General features: G+C 40.4%; 1 protein-coding gene and 2 long non-coding RNA genes across 3 annotated transcripts in view; 2 read left to right on the top strand and 1 right to left on the bottom strand.

The window, feature by feature from the left end:
- Window positions 1-11,220, top strand: part of GCN1 (GCN1 activator of EIF2AK4) — a 92,112-nt gene extending 80,892 nt beyond the window's left edge. The window contains exons 56-57 of the mRNA XM_077461444.1: window positions 8,575-8,793; window positions 10,609-11,220. Coding sequence (XP_077317570.1) covers window positions 8,575-8,793; window positions 10,609-10,734 — 345 coding nt within the window. The 3' untranslated portion in view covers window positions 10,735-11,220. The remainder of the gene's footprint in view (window positions 1-8,574; window positions 8,794-10,608) is intronic.
- A 260-nt stretch (window positions 11,221-11,480) lies between these two features.
- Window positions 11,481-12,733, bottom strand: LOC143939967 (uncharacterized). Its single transcript, XR_013263769.1, has 3 exons — window positions 12,254-12,733; window positions 11,826-11,959; window positions 11,481-11,684 (listed from the first exon to the last, which is right to left on the bottom strand). It is a non-coding gene; the product is annotated as an uncharacterized LOC143939967 (long non-coding RNA).
- A 2,497-nt stretch (window positions 12,734-15,230) lies between these two features.
- On the top strand, window positions 15,231-16,478 carry LOC143939966 (uncharacterized). Its single transcript, XR_013263768.1, has 3 exons — window positions 15,231-15,705; window positions 16,000-16,133; window positions 16,275-16,478. It is a non-coding gene; the product is annotated as an uncharacterized LOC143939966 (long non-coding RNA).
- Window positions 16,479-24,412: the final 7,934 nt, after the last annotated feature.

Genomic DNA, 24,412 nt, shown 5'->3' with positions numbered 1-24,412 from the left:
GGTTCACCGCCAGGTTTTTATATCGCTAGGTACCCCGATATACTACCCAATAATGGTTTTAACATCCTGATTGCCCCTATTTAACCCTTTCACCCCCTTTTGCCAGTGTCACTAAGCGATCATTTTTCTGATCGCTGCATCAGTGTCGCTAGGTAGCTAGTTATTTTTTTAGGTTCACCGCCAGGTTTTTATAGCGCTAGGTACCCCAATATACTACACAATAATGGTTTTAACCCCCTGATTGCCCCTAGTTAACCCTTTCACCAGCGATCACAGTATAAGTGTCACTGGTGACGCTGGTTAGCCAGTTAGTTATTTAGGTTCCCCGTCAGGTTTTTATATAGCGCTAGGGACCCCCATATACTACCTAATAAAAATTTGAACCCCCTGATTGCCCCTAGTTAACCCTTTCACCACTGATCACCGTATAAGTGTTACGGGTGACTCTGGTTAGTTTGCTTTTTATAGCATCAGGGCACCCACCATTTATTACCCAATAAAGGTTTAACCCCCTGATCACCCGGCGGGTGATATCAATTAGGTTTTAGGGTCAGGGTCTGCGTCGCCCCAGGCAGCGCTAGGTTAGTGCCAGTACCGCTAACACCCACGCGCAAAGCATACACCTCCCGTAGTGGTATAGAATCTGAACAGATCAATATCTGATCTGATCAGATCTATACTAGCGTCCCCAGCAGTTCAGGGTTCCAAAAAAACGCATTGTTAGCGGGATCAGCCCAGATACCTGCTAGCACCTGCGTTTTGCCCCTCTGCCCAGCCCACCCAAGTGCAGTATCGATCGATCACTGTCACTTACAAAACACTAAACACATAACTGCAGCGATCGCAGAGTCAGGCCTGATCCCTGCGATCGCTAACAGTTTTTTTGGTAGCATTTTATATTTAAATCCGGAAGGTAGTGCTTGGTTTTCGGGGTCCCGTACGTGGCTAGGCTCCCAAAAAGTCCCCCACATGTGATATCCTCGTACTCGGGAGAAGCAGCAGAATTTATTTTGGGGTGTAATTTGACTTCTGCCCATAGCATGTGTGAGCAATATATCATTTAGTGACAACTTTGTGCAAAAAGAAAAAAGTTTGTAATATTCCCACAACTTTTGGCAAAATATAAAATATTCCATGGACTCAACATGCCTTTCAGTAAATAGCTTGTGGTGTCTACTTTCCAAAATGGGGTCATTTTGGGGGGTTTTGTGCTATTTTGGCATTTTATGGCCTTCGAAACTGTGATAGGTAGTGAGGAGTTAAATCAAAAATTTGCACCCTTAGAAATCCTGAAGGTGGTGATTGGTTTTCGGGGTGCCGTGCGCAAATAGACTCCCAAAAAGTCCCACACATGTGGTATCCCCATACTCGGGAGAAGTAGCGGAATATATTTTGGGGTGCAATTCCACATATAACCATGGCATGTGTGAGCAATATATCATTTAGTGACAACTTTTTGTAAAAAAAAAAAAATTTTTTTTTATTTTTTGTCATTATTCAATCCCTTGGGACAAAAAAAAAAATATTCAATGGTCTCAACATGGGCCTCAGCAAATAGCTTGGGGTGTCTACTTTCCAAAATGGGGTCATTTGGGGGGGTTTTGTGCCATCTTGGCATTTTATGGCCTTCAAAACTGTGATAGGTAGTGATAGGTAGTGAGGAGTAAAATAAAAAATGTATGCCCTTAGAAATCCTGAACGCGGTGCTTGGATTTCGGGGTCCCGTACGCGGCTAGGCTCCCAAAAAGTCCCACACATGTGGTATCCCCGTACTCAGGAGAAGCAGCAGAATGTATTTTGGGGTGTCATTTCACATATGCCCATAGCATGTGTGAGCAATATATCATTTAGTGACAACTTTGTGCAAAAAAAAAAAGTTTGTAATATTCCCGCAACTTGTGGCAAAATATAAAATATTCCATGGACTCAACATGCCTCTCACTAAATAGCTTGGGGTGTCTTCTTTCCAAAATGGGGTCATTTTGGGGGGTTTTGTGCTATTTTGGCATTTTATGGCCTTCGAAACTGTGATAGGTAGTGAGGAGTTAAATCAAAAATTTGCACCCTTAGAAATCCTGAAGGTGGTGATTGGTTTTCGGGGTGCCGTGCGCGACTAGACTCCCAAAAAGTCCCACACATGTGGTATCCCCATACTCGGGAGAAGTAGCGGAATATATTTTGGGGTGCAATTCCACATATAACCATGGCATGTGTGAGCAATATATCATTTAGTGACAACTTTTTGTAAAAAAAAAAAAATTTTTTTATTTTTTGTCATTATTCAATCCCTTAGGACAAAAAAAATAAATATTCAATGGGCTCAACATACCCATCAGCAATTTCCTTGGGGTGTTTACTTTCCAAAATGGGGTCATTTGGGGGGGGGGTTTGTACTGCCCTGCCATTTTAGCACCTCAAGAAATGAGATAGGCAGTCATAAATTAAAAGCTGTGTAAATTCCAGAAAATGTACTCTAGTTTGTAGACGCTATAACTTTTGCGCAAACCAAAAAATATACGCTTATTGACATTTTTTTTACTAAAGACATGTGGCTGAATAAATTTTGCCCTCAATGTATGACTAAAATTTAGTTTATTCGATTTTTCTTATAACAAAAAGAAGAAAATATCTTTTTTTTTCTAAATTTTTGCTCTTTTTCCATTTATATCGCAAAAAAAAAAATCGCAGAGGCAATCAAATACCATCAAAAGAAAGCTCTATTTGTGGGAAGAAAAGGACGCAAATTTAGTTTGGGTGCAATATTGCATGACCGCGCAATTACCAGTTAAAGCAGCGCAGTGCGAAATTGGAAAAAGACCTTTGGTCCCTAAGGTGTTTATTGGTCCGGGGCTGAAGTGGTTAAAGACACCATGGATAAGAGACTTGTGGTCTCTTTCAAATCTTGTTTTACTCTGATTTATCCGACAATGTAACCTGTTATCACTGCTATAGTGGGTAAGCTAGGCTCTGGGGGTATGGACAAACACATATCCTGAGAACTAGGATCCATTTCAATGGGCGCTGAGCTTCTTCAGCACTTGGAACACCTGTTGACTACTCTGAGGTCTTGCGTTGCTGTATTGCCTGACTCACTGCGTCAGATGTCCAGGGTTCTGTCCAGATGCGTAGACTACAGTTACCAAAATACTGGTCAGTGGAGTAGGTGTTCCCTTTTTAGGAGGACAGCTCTTTGATGAGGAAACGGACTTGACTTTTTAATGAAAAAGCTCACTGGGAGGTAAGAGCACCTTGTTGCCTGGCAAACACAAGGCTACGATGCAAGTCCTTCACAGGCCTCGTTTTCCAAGTCCGCTAAGCACTGCTCCAAACTTTCTGCACAATAAGCATTCTTCTGCATTTTTTTGAGTGTGGAGACAACTGTTGGCCTTCTCAGCTATCAGGGTTTGGGACATTCCAGACCTTTGGGTTCAGTCTGTTTTCACTCAGGGCTACAAACTGTAATTCCTCTGTCCCCTGCCCAGTTCATGACTTCAAACCTGCTCTCCTCTCAGTTGCATGCATTGACTCGTTGGCTTACCCTTCGTCAGCTTCTGTCCTTAGGAGTAATTGTACCTGTGCTAGTGGGGGAAATGTTTTTAGGGTTTTAATCCAATCTGCTCACAGTTCCAAAACCAGAGACATGTCAAATTTTGAACCTCAATGTCCTTAACAAGTACTTGAGAATACGAAAATTCTGCATGGACTTCGGCAGGTGCGCCATTGCCTCACTTCAAGGGAACTTCATGGCCTCTCTGGACATCAGAGATGCTTAGTTGTATGTCCCCATTTATTTTCTTCATCAGGCATTTGCCCTGGGCGAGAAACATTTCCAGTTTATAGCGCTCCCTGCCAACGGCCCCTGGAGTGATCTCAAAGCTCTTGGCCCTGGTTCTTGCCTTGCTCTAACAACTCAGAAGGAAGTGGATCTAATTCCCTGCTCAGTGCAGAGAATTCATGTTCCAGCACTGTCAGCCATACACATGCCGGGTGTAGAAAATTGTCAGGCAGACTCTCGGCCTTCTTGGTCGCTGGCTTTGATGGGCTGGCTGTTGGATCATTCCTACAATGTGCCAGAAAATTGCCCTCACAAAAAGTCTATCACCACACCTGGAAGGCTTATTTTGCCTCTTGTGAACATTGAAAGGCAGTCCTCGCTAGTTCCCCATGGAATGTATCCTGACTGTACTTCAATCAGGGCTGAATCAGAAGTTTGCTTTGAGTACTATCATGGGCCAAATTGCACTCTGGTCAAGGCCTTTTATGCAAGTGGTGGCTCATATTTTCCCCACCACACAGTTTCCTGTGGCTCTGTGAGACTTGAATTTGGTACAATCAGCGAAGCATGCTCCTCCCTTCTGAACTTATTAAGAATTCATTCTTGGCCAACCTTACTCGCAAATAGTTTATTCTGATTGCTGTCACCTCTAATAGTGTCAGAGCTGGCTGTCTTATCTTGTTAAGGAGCCGTTCCTAGTCGTTTAAAAGGATAAGGTTGTCCTTTGTACTTTATATGCAACATACAGTGATAACCAAAAATAAATATATAAACAAATGAACAATTCAAATCAGAAAAAAAATCTATAAAAATAGTGTGTTAAATCGATCAATAAATCTATAAAAAAATATATATATATATATTTTAAAAGCTTGCATCGGCATATCAGAGTAAAGACAAAACCATATACAAATGGCCAGTTAGTCATTGCATAGTGAAGATAACCGTGGGTTCATGCCCACTTAGCATGAAAAAAAAAAGAGAAACACGCTATAAATTCACTAAAACAGTGCACACACTCAGATAAGTACAGAAGGGGAAACAAGCCTTCTGGATGCCATTACAGTGCGTTTATCTTGACATGGGTGCAACATCTTATCTCATTTGGAAGGGGGGGGGAGGGAGTTGAATGGGGGAAGGTCTTGTATAGCCACCCTGGCAGGGGAAGGATGGGTATATACTATACATACTGAAGGTATTTATCAGATAAGCAAATTAGTGAAGTCATCTATCTGGTCTGCCATTCCTCAGACATGTCTCAAAGGGCAGAGGTCAGCTGTTCTCTGCCTTCTATGTCGTTCACTGTGGTCTCCGCTGTTTCCATATACTGGGGATACAGGCTCTCGCTGCATTAAGCACATGTCTGAGTAGAAATGTTTTTATGTATTTTGCTATATATATATATATATATATATATATATATATATATATATATATATATATATATATATATATATATATATATATATATATATATATAAAATATGATTTCTTGGAAATTATTTCAGAGAATATGAATAACATAAAAACTTTTTTCACTCATGGTTAGTGTTTGGTTGAAGCCATTTATTATCAATCAACTGTGTTTACCATTTTTAAATCATAATCTCAACTGAAACTACCCAAATGACCCTGATCCAAAGTTTACATACCCTGGTTATTTTTGCCTGATAACATACATACAAGGGGGTTTGAATGCCTATTAAAGGTAACCATCCTCACCTGTGATCGGAAAGGGATATACAAAAGAGATCCAAGGAATTGAGATGGTCAATTAGCAGTGTTCAAACTGTAATCAAGAAGTGGAAAATGAGGGGTTCTGTTGAAACCAAACCACGGTCAGGTAGACCAACTAAAATTTCAGCCACAACTGCCAGGAAATTGTTCAGGCTGCAAAGAAAAACCCACAAATAACTTCAGGTGAAATACAGGACTCTCTGAAAACATGTGGTGTGGCTGTTTCAAGATGCACAATAAGGAGTCACTTGAAGGATGGGCTGCATGGTCGAGTCGCCAGAAGAAAGCCATTACTAAGCACATGCCACAAAGTATCCCGCTTACAATATGCCAAACAGCACAGAGACAAGCCTCAAACCTTCTGGCACAAAGTCATATGGAGTCATGAGACCAAAATTTTGCTTTTTGCACACAACCATAAACGCTTCATTTCGAGAGGAGTCAACAAGGCCTATGATGAAACGGCATTCCTACTGTGAAACACAGAGATGGATGTTTTGGGGATGTATGAGCTATAAAGGCACAGGAAATGTCAAAATGGATGGCAAGATGAATGCATTATGTTATCAAAAAATACTGGAGGAACATTTGCATTCATCAGCCAGGAAGTTGCGCATGGGACGTACTTGGACATTCCAATATGACAATGATCCAAAACACAAGGCCAAATCAACCTGTCATTGGCTACAGCAGGATAAAGTGAAGGTTCTGGAGTGGCTATCTCGGTCTCCTGACCTCAATATCATTGAGCCACTCTGGGGAGATCTCAAATGTGCAGTTCATGCAAGACAGCCCAAGAATTTACAGGAACTGGAGGCTTTTTGCCAAGAGGAATGGGCAGCTTTACCATCTGAGAAGATAAAGAGCCTCATCCACAAATGCCACAAAAGACTTCAAGCTGTCATTGATGTTAAATGGGGTAATACACGGTATTAAGAACTGGGGTATGTAAACTTTTGATCAGGGACATTTGGGTAGTTTCTGTTGCCATTATGATTTAAAGAGTAAACAGTTTACTGATAATAAATGGCTTCAGCCAAACACTAATAACCATGAGTGAAAGAAGTTTTTGTGTTATTCATATTCTCTGAAAAATGAATATATAAAATATATTAAGATGGGGTTAAAAGAATGGCTGCTGGGTCTTAAAACAAGGAGGTATCATTATGTTGCTGATCAATTTGTAATATCTGTGGCTCTCCATCAAAGTAGGGCCAATCGAGGGATGGGTGTACTGCCTACCTGCTCAGGGGAGGCCTACAATGGGAAAGGAAGCAGCCTTTTGTTTTTGAGGTGTGTGCCTACGCCAGTCTACTACTTTTGTCATGTAGACTGCCGTGTAATACAAGACAGGATCCGGGAATCCTACTCCCACCAACAAGAGGGCTCTGTCAATATGGGGCGTCTTACTGTTCCATACAAATCAAATAAATGCCGAGCAGATAGTGGTATAAACATTTTTTTTAATTGTTACAAAAATGCTGTGCAAATCAGTGAAGGTGCATCAATTCAATACATCAGTGTTCCATTCAACAAGAAATGCAGTAAAAAAAAAATACTGTGCAGAATCAATCCAGCTGTACGTAATCAACTATCAAGGCCATAAACCATGCAGTATTTAAACAACCAAAGTGCCTGTGCTTCACATCCTTCATGATTCACATCATGATGGGTAGAACTCGCCAGATTTGACCACGTGTTACAAAATGGTCAAACGGCACAAGGTCACATTGTTTGAGTAACATTGTTTACCACTTCAGCCCGGAAGGTTTTACCTCCTTAATGACCAGACCATTTTTTGCGGTATGGCACTGCATTATTTGAACTGAGAATTACGCGGTTGTACGACGCTGTACCCAAACAAAACGTCTTTTTTTTTTTTTTTTTTTACACAAATGGAGCTTTCTTTTGGTGGTATTTCATCACCTATGCGGTTTTTATTTTTTGTGCTGGAAACAAAGAGTGACAATTTTAGATTAATATATATTTTTACATTTCTGCTATAAAACATATCCAATAAAAATATGTAAAAAATCCCAATTGGTGTATATTGACTGATTTGCGCAAAAGTTATTTAGTCTACAAACAATGGGATATTTTTATGGCATTTTTTAATTTTTACTAGTAATGGCAACGATGAGCGACTTTTATAGGGACTGTGACATTTGCGGCTGACAAATTGGACAATGAATTTACACTTTTTGGGGACCAGTGACAGTGATCAGTGCTAAAAAAGAAAATGCATGGTTACTGTACAAAGGACACTGGCAGGGAAGGGGATAACATCAGGGTTGATCAAAGGATTAAGTGTGCTGCTAGGGTAGTGATGGTGAACCTTGGCATCCCAGATGTTTTGGAACTACATTTCCCATGATGCTCATGCACCCTCAGTGTAGTTGAGAATCATGGGAAATGAAGTTCCAAAACATCTGGGGTGCCAAGGTTCGCAATCACTGTCCTAGGAAATGCTTTCCATCTGGGGGGGGGGGGGGATGGGGTGTGGCCTGGAGGAAGAGAGGCATCTGTGTTCCTGATTAGCAGGAATCGCAGATCTCCTCTCCCTTTCTCTGTGACAGAACAGTAGTCTCCGTTCTTTACATAGGCAGACCGCCATCTTGCCTCCCCTAGGAACAATTTTATGGGTGGCTGGTGGCCACAGGACCCGCTGATTGGCTCCCACTGTGTCCAATCACAGCAGGAGCGGATATCCGGCGGTGCGCACCCCAGACCCAGCAAGAGGAAACGATGTACAGGTACGTTGTTTCGCGCAGTCGGCCGCCCCGCAGTATATGCATGGTTGGCGGTCCCGAAACAGTTAAACACAGGAATCCCTTGGTTCACATGATCTCTGTATCATTACTAGGATGCTGATGTACCTCTGTGTATCTATCACTTCAGGATTTTACTGTATGAAATGCACCAGGAATTTGGTTTTAACTATAGATTAGCACCATGTAATTCACTCGCTCTGTAATCTTGTGTACATGGAAAACATTTGTGTTCATTTACAAAAATTTTCTCCTTGCAGCATATTAACATCAATATTTTGTGTTTTCGCACAGTGTCTTCAGAACCCTTCCAGTGATATTAAACTTATTTCTGAAAAGATGATCTGGTGGTCCAATAAAGATCATATGCCTCCATTAGATCCTCAGACTAGCAAGCCGATACTCAAGGTGCTGCTAGACAACACTAAGGACAAAAACACGAGCGTTCGAGCACACAGTGACCAGGCTATAGTGAATCTTTTAAAATTGAGGCTGGGAACTAACCTATTTCAGGTAAGGAAATTAAAATGTGTAAGGTTACTTGCGCATAATACTGATGTATGAACATCCGATATTCCTGGGAGAAATAAATGGGAGAATGGGCTGTATTGCATTGCACATATTTGTGCGTATAGGTACATGCATGAGAAAACTCTTTTAGTTTTTTTTTTTTAACCGAGGCATGGTGGAGTATACATGTTTTTTTTTTTCTGATATACAGTGCCTTGAAAAAGTATTCATACCCCCCAATACTTTGTAGAGCCACCTTTTGTTGCAATTACAGCTAAAAAATCTATTTGGGGCTATCTCTACCAGCTTTGCATGTCTAGAGTGACGTTTTTGTCCATTCTTGGCAACATGGCTCAAGCTCAGATTGGATGGAGAGCGTCTGTGAGCAGCAATTTTCAAGTTTTGCCACAAATTCTCAATTGGATTTAGGTCTGAGCTTTGGCTGGGCCATTCTAACACTTGAATATGCTTTGAACTAAACAATTCCATTGTAGCTCTGGCTGTATGTTTAGGGTCGTTGTCCTGCTGGAAGGTGATCCTCCTCCCCAGTCTCAAGTCTTTTGCAGACTCAAACGGATTTTCTTCTAAGATTGCCCTGTATTTGGCTCCATCCACCTTCCCATCTACACTGACCAGCTTCCCTTTCCCTGCTAAAGAAAAACATGCCCACAACATTGTGATGTGCAGTGTTGGTTTTCTGCCACACACAGCGTTTTGCACTTAGCGCAAAAAGTAAAATTTTGGTCTCATCTGACCAGAGCACCTTCTTCCACATGTATGCTGTGTCCCCCACATGGCTTCTCGCAAACTGCAAACAGACTTCTTATTGCTTTCTTTCAACAATTGCTTTCTTCTTGCCACTCTTCCATAAAGGCCAGATTTGTGGAATGCAGGACTAATAGTTGTCCTGTGGACAGATTCTCCCACCTGAGCTGTGGATCTCTGCAGCTTCTCCAGAGTTACCATGGGCCTCTTGGCTCTTCTCTGATGAATGCTCTCCATGCCCAGTCTGTCAGTTTAGGTGAACAGCCATGTCTTGGTAGGTTTACAGCTGTGCCATACTCTTTCCATTTACGGATGATGGATTGAACAGTGCTCTGTGAGATGTTCAAAGTTCTTTTTTTTTTTTTTTTTTTTATAATCTAACCCTGCTTTAAACTACTCCACAACTTTATCCCTGACCTGTCTGGTGTGTTCCTTGGCCTTCATGATGCCGTTTTGTTCACTAAAGTTATCTAACAAACCTCTGAGGGCTTCACAGAACAGCTGTATTTATACTGAGATTAAATTACACACAGGTAACTATATTTACTAATTAGGTGACTTCTGAAGGCAACTGGTTCCACTAGATTTTAGGGGCATCAGAGTAAAGGGGACTGAATACAAATGAATGCCACACTTTTCAGATATTTATTTGTAAAAAAAAAAATATTGAAATCCATTTATCATTTTCTTCCACTTCATAATTTATGTGCCACTTTGTGTTGGTCTATCACATAAAATCGAAAAAAATACATTTGCATTTTGGGTTGTAACCCAATTTTGCTATCATTATTTGTGTACTTAGTTCTGAAGTATGGCTTTATCCAGAAACCTACATGTTATACCAATATATCCAGTCAAACATGGCTTAAATTCCAGTAATTTCTGTTACTGGACATGTAGAGCTAGAGCAGTGGTAATTTTATGTATTTCTGGAACTAATTTGTTAAGAAAATTTAAAAATATTGCTATATTGCCATTTGTTCTCTTCTGTTATAATGGTGCATTCCTTTAAAATATTCACCATCATCAATTATTTTTTCAAATTTTTACCAGGATATGACTAAGATACTGGACACAGCCAGCCTAGAGATGCTAAACGAATGTCACCGAAGGTCCCTGAAGAAGCTTGCAGCTCAGCCTGACTCCAATGAACAGATTGATGAAACTATTTTGACGTGATAGGGAATCTTAACTGTTGTATCAACATTTCACCTCTCAATATCTATTAAGTATGCCTGTCAGAATTAAAATTCAAGGGCTGCTATCTGAGGATGCTAGTTGCCTGGCTGAGTTTGGCTTACTTTAGAGCCACCAATCTGGAATAAGCATGCAGCAAATTAAGCAACTCAAAGAAAACTGACTTCCTCATCTCTTTTTACTTATTCCAGCTCAGTAATGAAGCCATTAAGTCAGCATGACAGCCAAGCAGCTGGCATTTTCAGAAGACCAGTAATGCCTACATATTTCTTTTTAAGACAGGTTTCCCTGAAATGTTTTGTTTCTGAATATGCACTTATTGTGTAGTGCATGGAGACAATGAAAACCTTTTGGCTTTCTAAATGTTTAATGATAACGTAAGTTTCTTTATCCATGCAGCCTTTCCAAGAGTTGCTAAAAAAATAAGTGTACAACAAGTATGAATTAAAATCATTTGTTGAAATTAAATTGTTACACTTACTATTTGTCTTGGATCAAATGGAACGCCTGGTCATGTTTCTTAATATTTTCTGTCACCTAGATCAGCAGTCTCCAAACTTTATAAAGAAAGAGATAAGTTGGTCCACACTATCCCAGAGACACATTACTGTTAAAGGTACCTCATCCCCTAATAATTCTATAAATATTGTATCCAAGAATAGGAAAAGGGGGGGGGGCAGGGGATTTTTTTACGGTACACTATATAAAGAAACAGAGATTTCTTAAAAAAGAATTCATAGCTTTAATATTGGAAATATGTTAAAATTATTTTGGAAAAACCAAAATAGCAAAAATATAATAACAAATACACTTTTTATACAAAAGATTACATGACACAAAGTATAGGGGATCCTGAAAATGTTAGTTGCTGAGAATGATCATGTGTCCTCCCGACATGTTTCGCGTTTTTGCTTCTTCAGGGGAGTATGCAACTAACATGAACATAAACACAAAAAAAGGTTTAAGAATACAGAAAATACATTTATGCCATACAATTGGATACACATAAATTTCAGAACATTAAGTATGAAATTGGTCTCAATTCGCTCAGTCCAAGGAGGTACTATGCTTACCCAGGTATAATCATTCCCGGCATCGCAACCCACAAGCCAATAGATGGTGAAATAGGTGGCAAGAATTGGGTGACAGGATCAAATGCTAAAAACAACCCAGCCCCACGCAGGGCATAGATGGAGGTAGACAAGCGCTACAAAGATCAAAAACAAAATCCAGAGATAAGTACCAAGTTTACAAATCCAGCACAGGTATTGAAAAATGTTAGTTTGTAACAGAAAGGGTAACTGATATCAATCCCTAAATTATAAGAGGGAATTGGGGCTGAAAAACAAGCCTCCATAGTAGAACATGAGATACTCATTATCAAAGGAATGAAACAATTGATTTTAATTACGCTGAATTGGTAGCTTGTAAAAAGTGGCTGCTGGGGATATACTACCAATATACTGTTAAAGAAAGTGAAAGGAATAAAAATTATTTTTACCTGCAGTTAGAGTCAAAGATGGAAGAGTTAATTCCATATGATAATATTGGTGCAGTACAAATGCAACAGATTACAAAGAAAGAATCAATTGATTCAGTGTGGTATTTTGTAAATTACAGAGTGCAGCGGTATGCTGCCACTGCCAGGCTTGCTGAACCTACAAGCAAATAAAAAGAAGGATGAATAGATATGGGTATAGAAAGATGAGAAACAGTGTTGTAACAGTATGAAGTTCAACTAAAAAAAGTATATTTACCAAAAGGAAAAGTCAGCGTGGCGGTAGTATCTGTGCTGAACCTGCACTACAGATGAAGTGACAGCGCTGCCTTTTGTATCCCCCATCCATCGAGCCGGCGTCTGACGTCACCGGCTCGATGCGGACAGCCATAGGTGGAAGCAGTGAGCATGTGCAAAGCCTTCCAAGTCGGCATTTAAACTACCAACCCCATAATGCCTCAGTGCTGACACGAGGTTCATTTGGATACATGCTGATGGAGATAGGGCTATGCTAGCTCTCCGCCCTTATGGGGCGGGAAGACACAAGCCTGCATAGAGGGCAGATAAAACGACGATTGTCATGGCTTTTAACCCTTGAGGGGATTACATGCTCCCTTCCACCTCAAATCGGGAGCCGCCTGGGGATATGACCCAGCGGCGCCCTTGGGTGTCCATATGCCCTTGCATACTTGGAGCAAGGGAAGATAAAAAACAGAGGATCCGGTCCCAAATCACAAAATAGTAAGGCTTAGGAATGCGGTGTAGGGAAGGAGGGAAAAAGCAAAGCTCCTCAATGTGGGTGGGACTCATAGAGAGCAACAGAGATCCCCAAGTGTGCAAACCATGAAACCCACCTTGGGCCAAGCATAGCGAGACATTAAACGGTATATATTACCTGTACAGCGTTAATAGTAATTAGAAATGACATTTTTTGATGTACAGAGATATTTTTAAATATAACATAAACATATCAATAAAGAAAAATAAAAATAAAAATAAAATAAAAAAATAATAAAAAACAAAAAGGAAAACCAAATAAATTGGGGAGAGGGTAGGAGGAATAGAGGGAAGGGGGAAAGGATAAACAAAAAGGGGAAAAAGGGATATCACTTCTCTCTCTTCATGCCAGGCTCCACGGGGGCTCACAGCTGAGGTATGAGGGTTCATGAAACAAACAAACAGAGATTAGCTATAGAAAAGATCTGTAGCTTATATTTTCATTGAAACCAGGGTATTTTGTGGCTTTTAGGATAAAGATCCACTTGGCTTCAGTTTGTAAGAGAAGCTTGTCCACTGAGCCACCTCTTGAGTTTAGAGGTATATGGGCCAGGGCTGAAAATCGTATCCAGTTGGGGTCAAAGGCATGATGGGTGCCTATGTGCCTGCTTATGGCTGTAATAATTTTTTTATTGAGAATGGGTTTGATGTGGTCTTTTATGCGGATAGAAAATAGTCTTTTAGTTTTACCCACGTAAAATCCTCCACAACGGCATTGGGCCAAATACACAACGCCTGGAGTGGAGCATGTAACGTGGAATTTCGAAACAAACAGGTTGCCATTTGGCAGTCTGATCTTTCGAGAATTATATATATAGGGACACATGTCACATTGCCCGCATGAATAAGTGCCTGGATATTTAGGTTTAGTTTCACCTGAGGAGTCCTGAAAGTGACTTCTAACTAAGCTTCTTCTAAAAGCCGACTCTATTGTTAATCAGTACATAAACGATGTACCATCAATCACCTATATGAGACCTCAATCACTCAAGGACAGCTTAGTTAGAAGTCACTTTCAGGACTCCTCAGGTGAAACTAAACCTAAATATCCAGGCACTTATTCATGCGGGCAATATGACATGTGTCCCTATATATATAATTCTCGAAAGATCAGACTGCCAAATGGCAACCTGTTTGTTTCGAAATTCCACGTTACATGCTCCACTCCAGGCGTTGTGTATTTGGCCCAATGCCGTTGTGGAGGATTTTACGTGGGTAAAACTAAAAGACTATTTTCTATCCGCATAAAAGACCACATCAAACCCATTCTCAATAAAAAAATTATTACAGCCATAAGCAGGCACATAGGCACCCATCATGCCTTTGACCCCAACTGGATACGATTTTCAGCCCTGGCCCATATACCTCTAAACTCAAGAGGTGGCTCAGTGGACAAGCTTCTCTTACAAACTGAAGCCAAGTGGATCTTTATCCTAAAAGCCACAAAATACCCTGGTTTCAATGAAAATATAAGCTACAGATCTTTTCTATAGCTAATCTCTGTTTGTTTGTTTCATGAACCCTCATACCTCAGCTGTGAGCCCCCGTGGAGCCTGGCATGAAGAGAGAGAAGTGATATCCCTTTTTCCCCTTTTTGTTTATCCTTTCCCCCTTCCCTCTATTCCTCCTACCCTCTCCCCAATTTATTTGGTTTTCTTTTTGTTTTTTATTATTTTTTTATTTTATTTTTATTTTTATTTTTCTTTATTGATATGTTTATGTTATATTTAAAAATATCTCTGTACATCAAAAAATGTCATTTCTAATTACTATTAACGCTGTACAGGTAATATATACCGTTTAATGTCTCGCTATGCTTGGCCCAAGGTGGGTTTCATGGTTTGCACACTTGGGGATCTCTGTTGCTCTCTATGAGTCCCACCCACATTGAGGAGCTTTGCTTTTTCCCTCCTTCCCTACACCGCATTCCTAAGCCTTACTATTTTGTGATTTGGGACCGGATCCTCTGTTTTTTATCTTCCCTTGCTCCAAGTATGCAAGGGCATATGGACACCCAAGGGCGCCGCTGGGTCATATCCCCAGGCGGCTCCCGATTTGAGGTGGAAGGGAGCATGTAATCCCCTCAAGGGTTAAAAGCCATGACAATCGTCGTTTTATCTGCCCTCTATGCAGGCTTGTGTCTTCCCGCCCCATAAGGGCGGAGAGCTAGCATAGCCCTATCTCCATCAGCATGTATCCAAATGAACCTCGTGTCAGCACTGAGGCATTATGGGGTTGGTAGTTTAAATGCCGACTTGGAAGGCTTTGCACATGCTCACTGCTTCCACCTATGGCTGTCCGCATCGAGCCGGTGACGTCAGACGCCGGCTCGATGGATGGGGGATACAAAAGGCAGCGCTGTCACTTCATCTGTAGTGCAGGTTCAGCACAGATACTACCGCCACGCTGACTTTTCCTTTTGGTAAATATACTTTTTTTAGTTGAACTTCATACTGTTACAACACTGTTTCTCATCTTTCTATACCCATATCTATTCATCCTTCTTTTTATTTGCTTGTAGGTTCAGCAAGCCTGGCAGTGGCAGCATACCGCTGCACTCTGTAATTTACAAAATACCACACTGAATCAATTGATTCTTTCTTTGTAATCTGTTGCATTTGTACTGCACCAATATTATCATATGGAATTAACTCTTCCATCTTTGACTCTAACTGCAGGTAAAAATAATTTTTATTCCTTTCACTTTCTTTAACAGTATATTGGTAGTATATCCCCAGCAGCCACTTTTTACAAGCTACCAATTCAGCGTAATTAAAATCAATTGTTTCATTCCTTTGATAATGAGTATCTCATGTTCTACTATGGAGGCTTGTTTTTCAGCCCCAATTCCCTCTTATAATTTAGGGATTGATATCAGTTACCCTTTCTGTTACAAACTAACATTTTTCAATACCTGTGCTGGATTTGTAAACTTGGTACTTATCTCTGGATTTTGTTTTTGATCTTTGTAGCGCTTGTCTACCTCCATCTATGCCCTGCGTGGGGCTGGGTTGTTTTTAGCATTTGATCCTGTCACCCAATTCTTGCCACCTATTTCACCATCTATTGGCTTGTGGGTTGCGATGCCGGGAATGATTATACCTGGGTAAGCATAGTACCTCCTTGGACTGAGCGAATTGAGACCAATTTCATACTTAATGTTCTGAAATTTATGTGTATCCAATTGTATGGCATAAATGTATTTTCTGTATTCTTAAACCTTTTTTTGTGTTTATGTTCATGTTAGTTGCATACTCCCCTGAAGAAGCAAAAACGCGAAACATGTCGGGAGGACACATGATCATTCTCAGCAACTAACATTTTCAGGATCCCCTATACTTTGTGTCATGTAATCTTTTGTATAAAAAGTGTATTTGTTATTATATTTTTGCTATTTTGGTTTTTCCAAAATAATTTTAACATATTTCCAATATTAAAGCTATGAATTCTTTTTTAAGAAATCTCTGTTTCTTTATATAGTGTACCGTAAAAAAATCCCCTGCCCCCCCCCCTTTTCCTATTCTTGGATACAATATTTATAAAGAAAGGGTTTAATGTCCTTCAGACTTTAGGGGGGACAGACTGTGGCCAGTAGTAGGAGCCCGAGAAGAAAATGCCCCGGTATCATTGGCCGTAGGCACTGTCTCAGACCTTTTGGCCGTTGGGGGAAAAAAATAAAAATTGACATAAGGCCTGTGGTCAGTAGGAGGAAGAATGGTGCCATATCGTATATTTCAATGGATGAAATTAACCCTCCATCGTTTGTGTCAGTGGGAGGAATGGTGCCTCATCATTGATGTCAGAGGAAATAACCATGCCCCAAGGGTGGCAAGCTATGGGTGCATCCAGTCCAGGGACCGCAGTTTGGACACCACTGATCTATATCATATATCTAGTGGCATTAAATCGGAATCTAACATAATTATTCCTCATCCAACTTCTGTCTTTCTGAATTATGTGGGGTTTAAAACCCTTTGAATTCATGTTCTACATATGTGGTCGTCTTTAGCAGGAGTACAATTTTAAAGCAGCCTGTCTTAAAGTTTTCAACACAGAGGAACCCTTGAAATAACTTTCTGGTCTCAGGGAACCCTTACCAAAAAAAATACATCTACAACTCATGATATATTGGTGTCATGGACAGTGGGAAGAATGCTCCTTACACTTGTCATTGGGATGCGATGGGATAGAGGGAGCTTATCCGAGAGGCAGAAATTGCTCATTGCCCAGGGAACCGTTGGCAACCTCTGGAGGAACCCTGGTTGAAAAACCCTTGTTTGAAGTGTAAAACTCAAAGGTAAAGATATTTGGTTTGAACTGTAAGTTGCTGATAAGCACCCATCTTGAGGAAGATGTTTCAGATGGATGTAAATGGCCTCTTTCACATCTCTTAGGAATCGTATCTCTGTGTTTCACCAGTCATCCATATGCCTTCTGAAGACAGAAACAGACTACAAAGTCTAGATTTTTATTTTTACTACCAACACCAATCTTGACAACAGTTGTCAAGCAATTGGCTGCTTTAAAGCTGAACTCCAGGCATCAACTTTACTTTGCAGTCACAGGTTAGAGGCAGGAAGATGAGTGAGCTGTGTTGGGTTAATTGCAGCAGAAAAAAGGTCATTGGGCTGGCTGTACGGTCTGGTGGGGATATGTACATCTCAGGACTGGATGAATAGAAATACAAACACTTGCCAAATAGGAAAGCTTCCATATAGGAATTTCAACTGCATATTTAGTGGTTTGTGTAGAGTTTACACTTAAAATAAAAAACAAGAATGTGTGTCCCAAGAAAAAATTTGTATTAGTTTATTAGTTAAAAAATTTGTATAAGGGAAAATGTAGTGTATTGCTAGTAAGTATATATTGTGAGTTTATTATAGATGGGTTTATATACATTATAGTAGAACTATAGGCAAAACTTTTTCAATTTTTTTTTTAAATTTTGAATAGAGTAAGGGAGGGTTATAACCCCTGCCAGATTACTTTTCACCGTCTGGCTATGTGACAGGAAGTGAAGGAAACTCTCAGCAATGGAACACAAAGTGAGGGGAAATCCCTGGACATTAAGGGAATTCCTTGAGGACCCCCAGGTCACCGGAACTAGTATCCCCACTGGAAGATTTCCCCTCTTTAACTTTTTAGGGGGGTAACCCAAAATTTGGGATTTTCTTTTACTTTCACTGATAATGGTAAACAGGACAAATGGAGAGGGTGAATCTCGTTAACGGGGCACAAACAGCAATAAAAACCTGACCGATTTGAATCCCTCTCCACTCCAATCCAAAATGGGGGGAAAAAAAAAGGTTTGGGCTTTAGTTATACTTTAACCACTTCAATACAGGGCATTTTCACCCCTTCCTGCCCAGGCCAATTTTCAGCTTTCAGCGCTGTCCCACTTTGACGATTCATGCGACGTTGTACCTAAATTCAATTTTGATTATTTTTTTTTCCCCACAAATAGAGCTTTCTTTTGGTGGTATTTGATCACTTCTGCGTTTTTTTTTTTTGTGTTTTTTTTTTTTTTTTTTGCACTATAATTAAAAAAAAGACTGATAATTTTGAAAAAAAACACAATATTTATTACTTTTTGGTATAATAAAAAAAAATTGCGTATATTGATTGGTTTGCGCAAAAGTTATAGCGTCTACAAAATAAAGGATAGATTTATGTCATTTTTTTTTTTTATTAACTTTTTTTTTTAACTACTAATGGCTGCAAACGGAATCGGGGGCTGCAGTATGAGTCCTCTGACCTTCTGTTTTTTGCTGTGTCTCCCTCTCTCCAGTTGCTTTGGGACATCCCACTTAGTAACTGCCATGGCTCTGTGTCCCCTGATGTAAGAAAAGAAAACAGCTTTTTTTTAAACCGCTTACCTGTAAAATCCTTTTCTTTGATGTACATCAGGGGACACAGAGGTCATTCCCTTCTTGGTATACACTTGTATTGCTTGGCTACAAAACTGAGGACTGCCAGTAGTGGGAGGGGTTATATAGGGAGTACATTGCTTACCTTAGGGTGTGCCAGTGTCCATCACCTATCAGTGGCCCTATAACCCACATAGTAACTACTATGGCTTTGTGTCCCCTGATGTACATCAAATAAAAGGATTTTACAGGTAAGCTGTTTTAAAAATCCTGTTTTTCCTCAAGCCATAATAGGATTGGCTAGCAGCTTTAATCGCATCCCAGAATGGGATAAAATGTGACATGTCCCTTTCCATTACCCAGGACCCTCAAACTGAGGATCTGGGGGCGGGAGAAGATGAATTTCCCTAGGGACGTGGAAAGGCTGATGACTCCTCTTCTAAAGGGTCAAATCCATGGGTATCAGTTTCACAATCTGAAAGATTGAAAGTGCATTTTTGCTACTCTTCATTGAATCGGTTGATATGCCCACTTTTTGTTTGGGTTCACTAAAGCCTTCCCAAGCTGTGCATGTCTTTCCTGTCCATCCATTGCTGGAAAGACTTATGTATTCTGAGTGGGATCACCCAGATAAGCATTTTTTTTCCTTCTATAATGCTTTATCCTATGGAGGAAAAATTCACTTATAGGAGGGAGATACCAGCAATTGTCGCTGCTATATCCTCTGTGAATGAAAGTTTGACTTTTCTGGTAGACCATGCTTATATGCTTAGGGAGCCAACGGATAAGAAGTTGGAATTCCTATTATGAAAAAAAAAAACTTTCTCTGATTCAACCTACGCTAGCAGCAATTGGAGTATGTCAATCATTGAGAGACCAATTTAAACAGGTGCTCAAGGTTATTCCTGATCAGCAGACCGGGTTTTTAGCTGAGTTACCAGCGGCATTATGTTTAGCAATAGACGCCATAAGAGATTCTATTCTTCAAGCCTCGCACCTTAAGCCTTTTGCTGGTGCATAGGCATAGAATCTTGTGGTTGAAAGATTGGTCAGCCAAAGCGTCCTGCAAAGCTCCTGGCTATTTTTCCTTTTTGGTGAACAGCTGTTTGTGGATGATTTGGATAAATACATCCAAAAGATTTCTAGTGGAAAAAGTACCCTTATGCTAGTTAGGAAGGGGAGTAATCGTATTTCATTTGAACAAGCTCCTTCTCCAGTGTCAGGAGCATCTGCCTCCAGGCAGTCACGATGGCCTTCGCCGTCAAGTTCAAGAGGGGAACTGGAGCCTCCTTATGAGGGGGCACCCCCGCTCACTAAAAGTGGGGTGAAGACTTCTGCAGCTGTCTCCTCATTTTCTCAGATTCCAGAGGAAAATAAGTGTCTCTTTCAAGCATTGGACCATCTTTTGTCTCAAAAAATTGACTTAGTGGTTCTCCTGCAAGAGCAGGGATTGGGGTTTTATTTAAACCTTTTCACAGGGCCAAAACAAAATGGGTATGTCAGACCCATTCTAGATCTCAAAGATCTAAACCGGTTTCTGAATATCTGCTCTTTTCAGATGGAGTCAATCCGATCAGTGGATGTAAGGTGTCCGGCGCTACCCGATATTGAAGGTGAGAACCACCCTTATTTCCACTGGATATACTATTACCACAATACAGTAGGTTGTTCGTTACAAGTTTGTAGAAAACAATCATATCCTCACTATAAAAATTCAGTAGACTGTGCATAAAAAAAATTGCAGAAAATCTTCTAAAGTGCTTTTGTGCAAAAATAAGTGCTACATATAGTACTTAATGTGAGTCACATACATTTTCACACAATTCCCTATATATATTATATTAATCACTGTTAATAAAGTTCAAAAAAGCAAAGCTGAAGTGTAACCTCACAAAAAACCAAAGACAATAAGAATATAAAACTTACTATATATACCAAACCCCAGACCTTGTATATCCAAATGTGCAAAAATGGAAAATAATCTTACTATATAAATGCGTATACCATAAATGTCAAAGAAATAAATATATGTGAAATTATGTGCTTTTGAATCAAAAATTTAAAATTTTCCCAAACATTAAATAGTGGAGCCAGAAAAATAAAAAAGAAACTAAAAAACCAAGAGCGGAGAAAGAAAAAAATAATAAAAGATAATAAAAAAATGAAAAAAAAACACAAAAAGTCTATTAATGTCCACACGTGAAAAGGAGGATTGAAAAAATCAAACAAAAATCTTGATTGTGCAAATCCAACAGGAATAAAGTGACTTTCGTGCTTGCGACTAAATTCTCCAGGTGACTGTGTGCTCCCCCACAAGGTTCCCCACTCACCGGAACGATACACCCCTACAGGGGTAATGGGCCTTCAAATAAATCTTTATACGATTCCAGACTTCAACTCCATGTGCCATGCGATTGCTCCAAGAAATACACCCCTCCAGGGGCTTTCCACCTTTAGATGCGATCCCAATTTTCAAGTATCATATACGCAATCCAAAAGAGGAGGGAGTCCAATTTAGTCCTCATAGGAGAAAAAATAAAATCTCCATAGTGTAGTAGATGATTTAACCACTTGACCACTGGGCACTTAAACACCCTTAATAACCAGACCAATTTTCAGCTTTCGGTGCTCTCGCATTTTGAATGACAATTACTCAGTCATGCAACACTGGACCTATATGAAATTTTTGTCCTTTTTTTCACACAAATAGAGCTTTCTTTTGGTGGTATTTAATCACCGCTGGGTTTTTTTTTTTTTGTGCTATAAAAGAAAAAATACCGAAAATTCTGTAAAAAAACGAATTTTTCTTTGTTTCTGTTAGAAAATTTAGCAGATTAGTAATTTTTTCTTCATAAATTTTGGCCAAAATTTATACTACTACATATCTTTGGTAAAAATAAGTACAAATTGGTGGATATTATTTGGTCTTTGTGAAAGTTATAGAGTCCACAAGCTATGGTGCCAATATCTGAAAATTGATCACACCTGAAGGACTGACGGCCTATTTCAATTCTTGAGACCCTAACATGCCAGAAAAGTACAAATACCCCCCAAATGACCCCTTTTTGGAAAGAAGACATTCCAAGGTATTTAGTAAGAGGCATGATGAGTTTTTTGAAGTTGTCATTTTTTCCCACAATTCTTTGCAAAATCAAGATTCTTTTTACTTTTTTTTTTTTTTTCACAAAATTGTCATATTATCAGGTTATTTCTCACACACAGCATATGCATACCACAAATTACACCCCAAAACACATTCTGCTATTACTCCCGAGTATGGTGATACCACATGTGTGAGACTTTTACACAGCGTGGCCACATACAGAGGCCCAACATGCATGGAGCGCCATCAGGTGTTCTGGAGCACCCAGGACAATTCTGACATTTCTCTCCTACATGTAAAAATCATAATTTATTTGCTAGAAAATTACATAGAACTCCAAAACATTATATATGTTTTTTTAGCAAACACCCTGGAGAATACAATGGTGGTCTTTGCAACTTTTTATCTCGCACGGTATTTGCGCAGTAATTTTTCGAATGCTTTTTTTTGGAAAAAAAACTGTTTTGTGCTTAAAAAAAAAAAAAAACACAGTAAAGTTAGCCCAATTTTTGCATAATGTGAAAGATGAAGTTACGCTGAGTAAATAGATACCTAATATGTCACTCTTCAAAATTGCACACGCTCGTGGAATGGCGGCAAACGTCGCTACTTAAAAATCCCCATAGGCGACGATTTACATTTTTTTTACTGGTTATATGTTTTGAGTTACAGAGGAGGTCTAGGGCTAGAATTATTTCTCTCGCTCTAACGTTCGCAGCGATACCTCACATGTGTGGTTTGAACACCGTTTTCATATGTGGGCGGGACTTACGCATGCGTTCGCTTCTGCATGCGAGCACATGGGGACATGGGCGCTTTAAAAAAAACATTTTTTTTTATTGTTCATTTTACTTTATTTATTTTAGTTTGACATTTTTTTCCCCAAAAATAATTTTTTTGATCACTTTTATTCCTATTACAAGGAATGTAAACATCCCTTGTAATAGGAATATGGCATGACAGGTCCTCTTTACAGTGAGATGTGGGGTCAATAAGACCCACATCTCACCTCTAAGCTGGGAAGCCTGAAAAAAAAAAAGATTCTGGCTTTGATCGTATTAGCGATTTGGTAGAAGCACCGGAGGGCGGAGGGCGGCGGGAGATGTCTATGGCTGGGTATTGCAGGGTATCACCGACTATGGCTGGGTATCTCAGAGCATGGTGTTGCAGAGTACTGCGTTGCAGAGCATTGCAGGGTATTGGCGGGTGTTGCAGAGCATTGCAGAGTGTTGCAGGGTATTGGCGGGTGTTGCAGAGCATTGCAGAGTGTTGCAGGGTATCGGCGGGGGTTGCAGAGCATTGCAGAGTGTTGCAGGGTATCGGCGGGGGTTGCAGAGCATTGCAGAGTGTTGCAGGGTATCGGCGGGGGTTGCAGAGCATTGCAGAGTGTTGCAGGGTATTGGCGGGTGTTGCAGAGTGTTGCAGGGTATTGCAGAGCGTTGCGGAGTGTTGCAGGGCATTGCGGAGTGTTGCAGGGCATTGCGGAGTGTTGCAGGGCATTGCGGAGTGTTGCAGGGCATTGCGGAGTGTTGCAGGGCATTGCGGAGTGTTGCAGGGCAATGCGGAGTGTTGCAGGGCAATGCAGAGTGTTGCAGGGCATTGCAGAGTGTTGCAGGGCATTGCAGAGTAATGCAGAGTATTTGCAGGGAATTGCAGAGTAATGCAGAGTATTTGCAGGGAATTGCAGAGTAATGCAGAGTATTTGCAGGGAATTGCAGAGTAATGCAGAGTATTTGCAGGGATTTGAGGGGTTAATTTTCGGTGAGCAGCGATGTGGGCACTGCAGATGCAGCCCACATCGCTGCTGACACCGATCTCTTCCCCCTCCGCTGTACCGATCGGTACAGAGAGGGGGAGGGAGCAACCGGCGTCATAACATGACGCCGGCTTGTTTACAAGTGATCACTCCGTCATTTGACGGAGCGATCACGTGGTAAACGGCCGCGATGAGCGGCCGTTTACCGTGATTCGTGATGCGCCGGGTCCACTGGACCCAGCGGTCACGGATGCTCTCGTGTGCGCGCCCCAGGGGGCGCGCGAGAGCAGAATTCTGGGAGGCCGTTAATTAACGGCCTCTTAGAGTTAAACAACCGCCCTGATGCCGTTAATCGGCAATGGGCGGTTGTTAAGTGGTTAAATATGATCAAAGATAGGGGCACTAGTTGTAATGGCAAGAAATTTTTTATTTTATTTTAAGAAGCACGTATGCCAGAAAATATATAAAAATGATTATCACAACATCCCACTTAACAGTTCATAAGCCAGTGGGAATTAATCATAAAATTAAAAAAATAAAAATAAAATAAAAACAAAAAATGACAGGACAAAAAATAAATGAAAAAACTGTCTCAAACAAGTTAAGAAACTGTAAGGAAAGCTAGCAGGGGGTAGACTAAAAACTCTCAGATAGCTCAC

The sequence above is a fragment of the Lithobates pipiens genome, unplaced genomic scaffold (genome assembly GCF_037356315.1).
Source record: "Lithobates pipiens isolate NorthernLeopardFrog02 unplaced genomic scaffold, aLitPip1_a1.2 Scaffold_3, whole genome shotgun sequence".
Classification (NCBI taxonomy): Eukaryota; Metazoa; Chordata; class Amphibia; order Anura; family Ranidae; genus Lithobates; species Lithobates pipiens.
The sequence above is the reverse complement of the archived record's forward strand: the minus strand, read 5'-3'. Positions and strand labels throughout refer to the sequence as shown.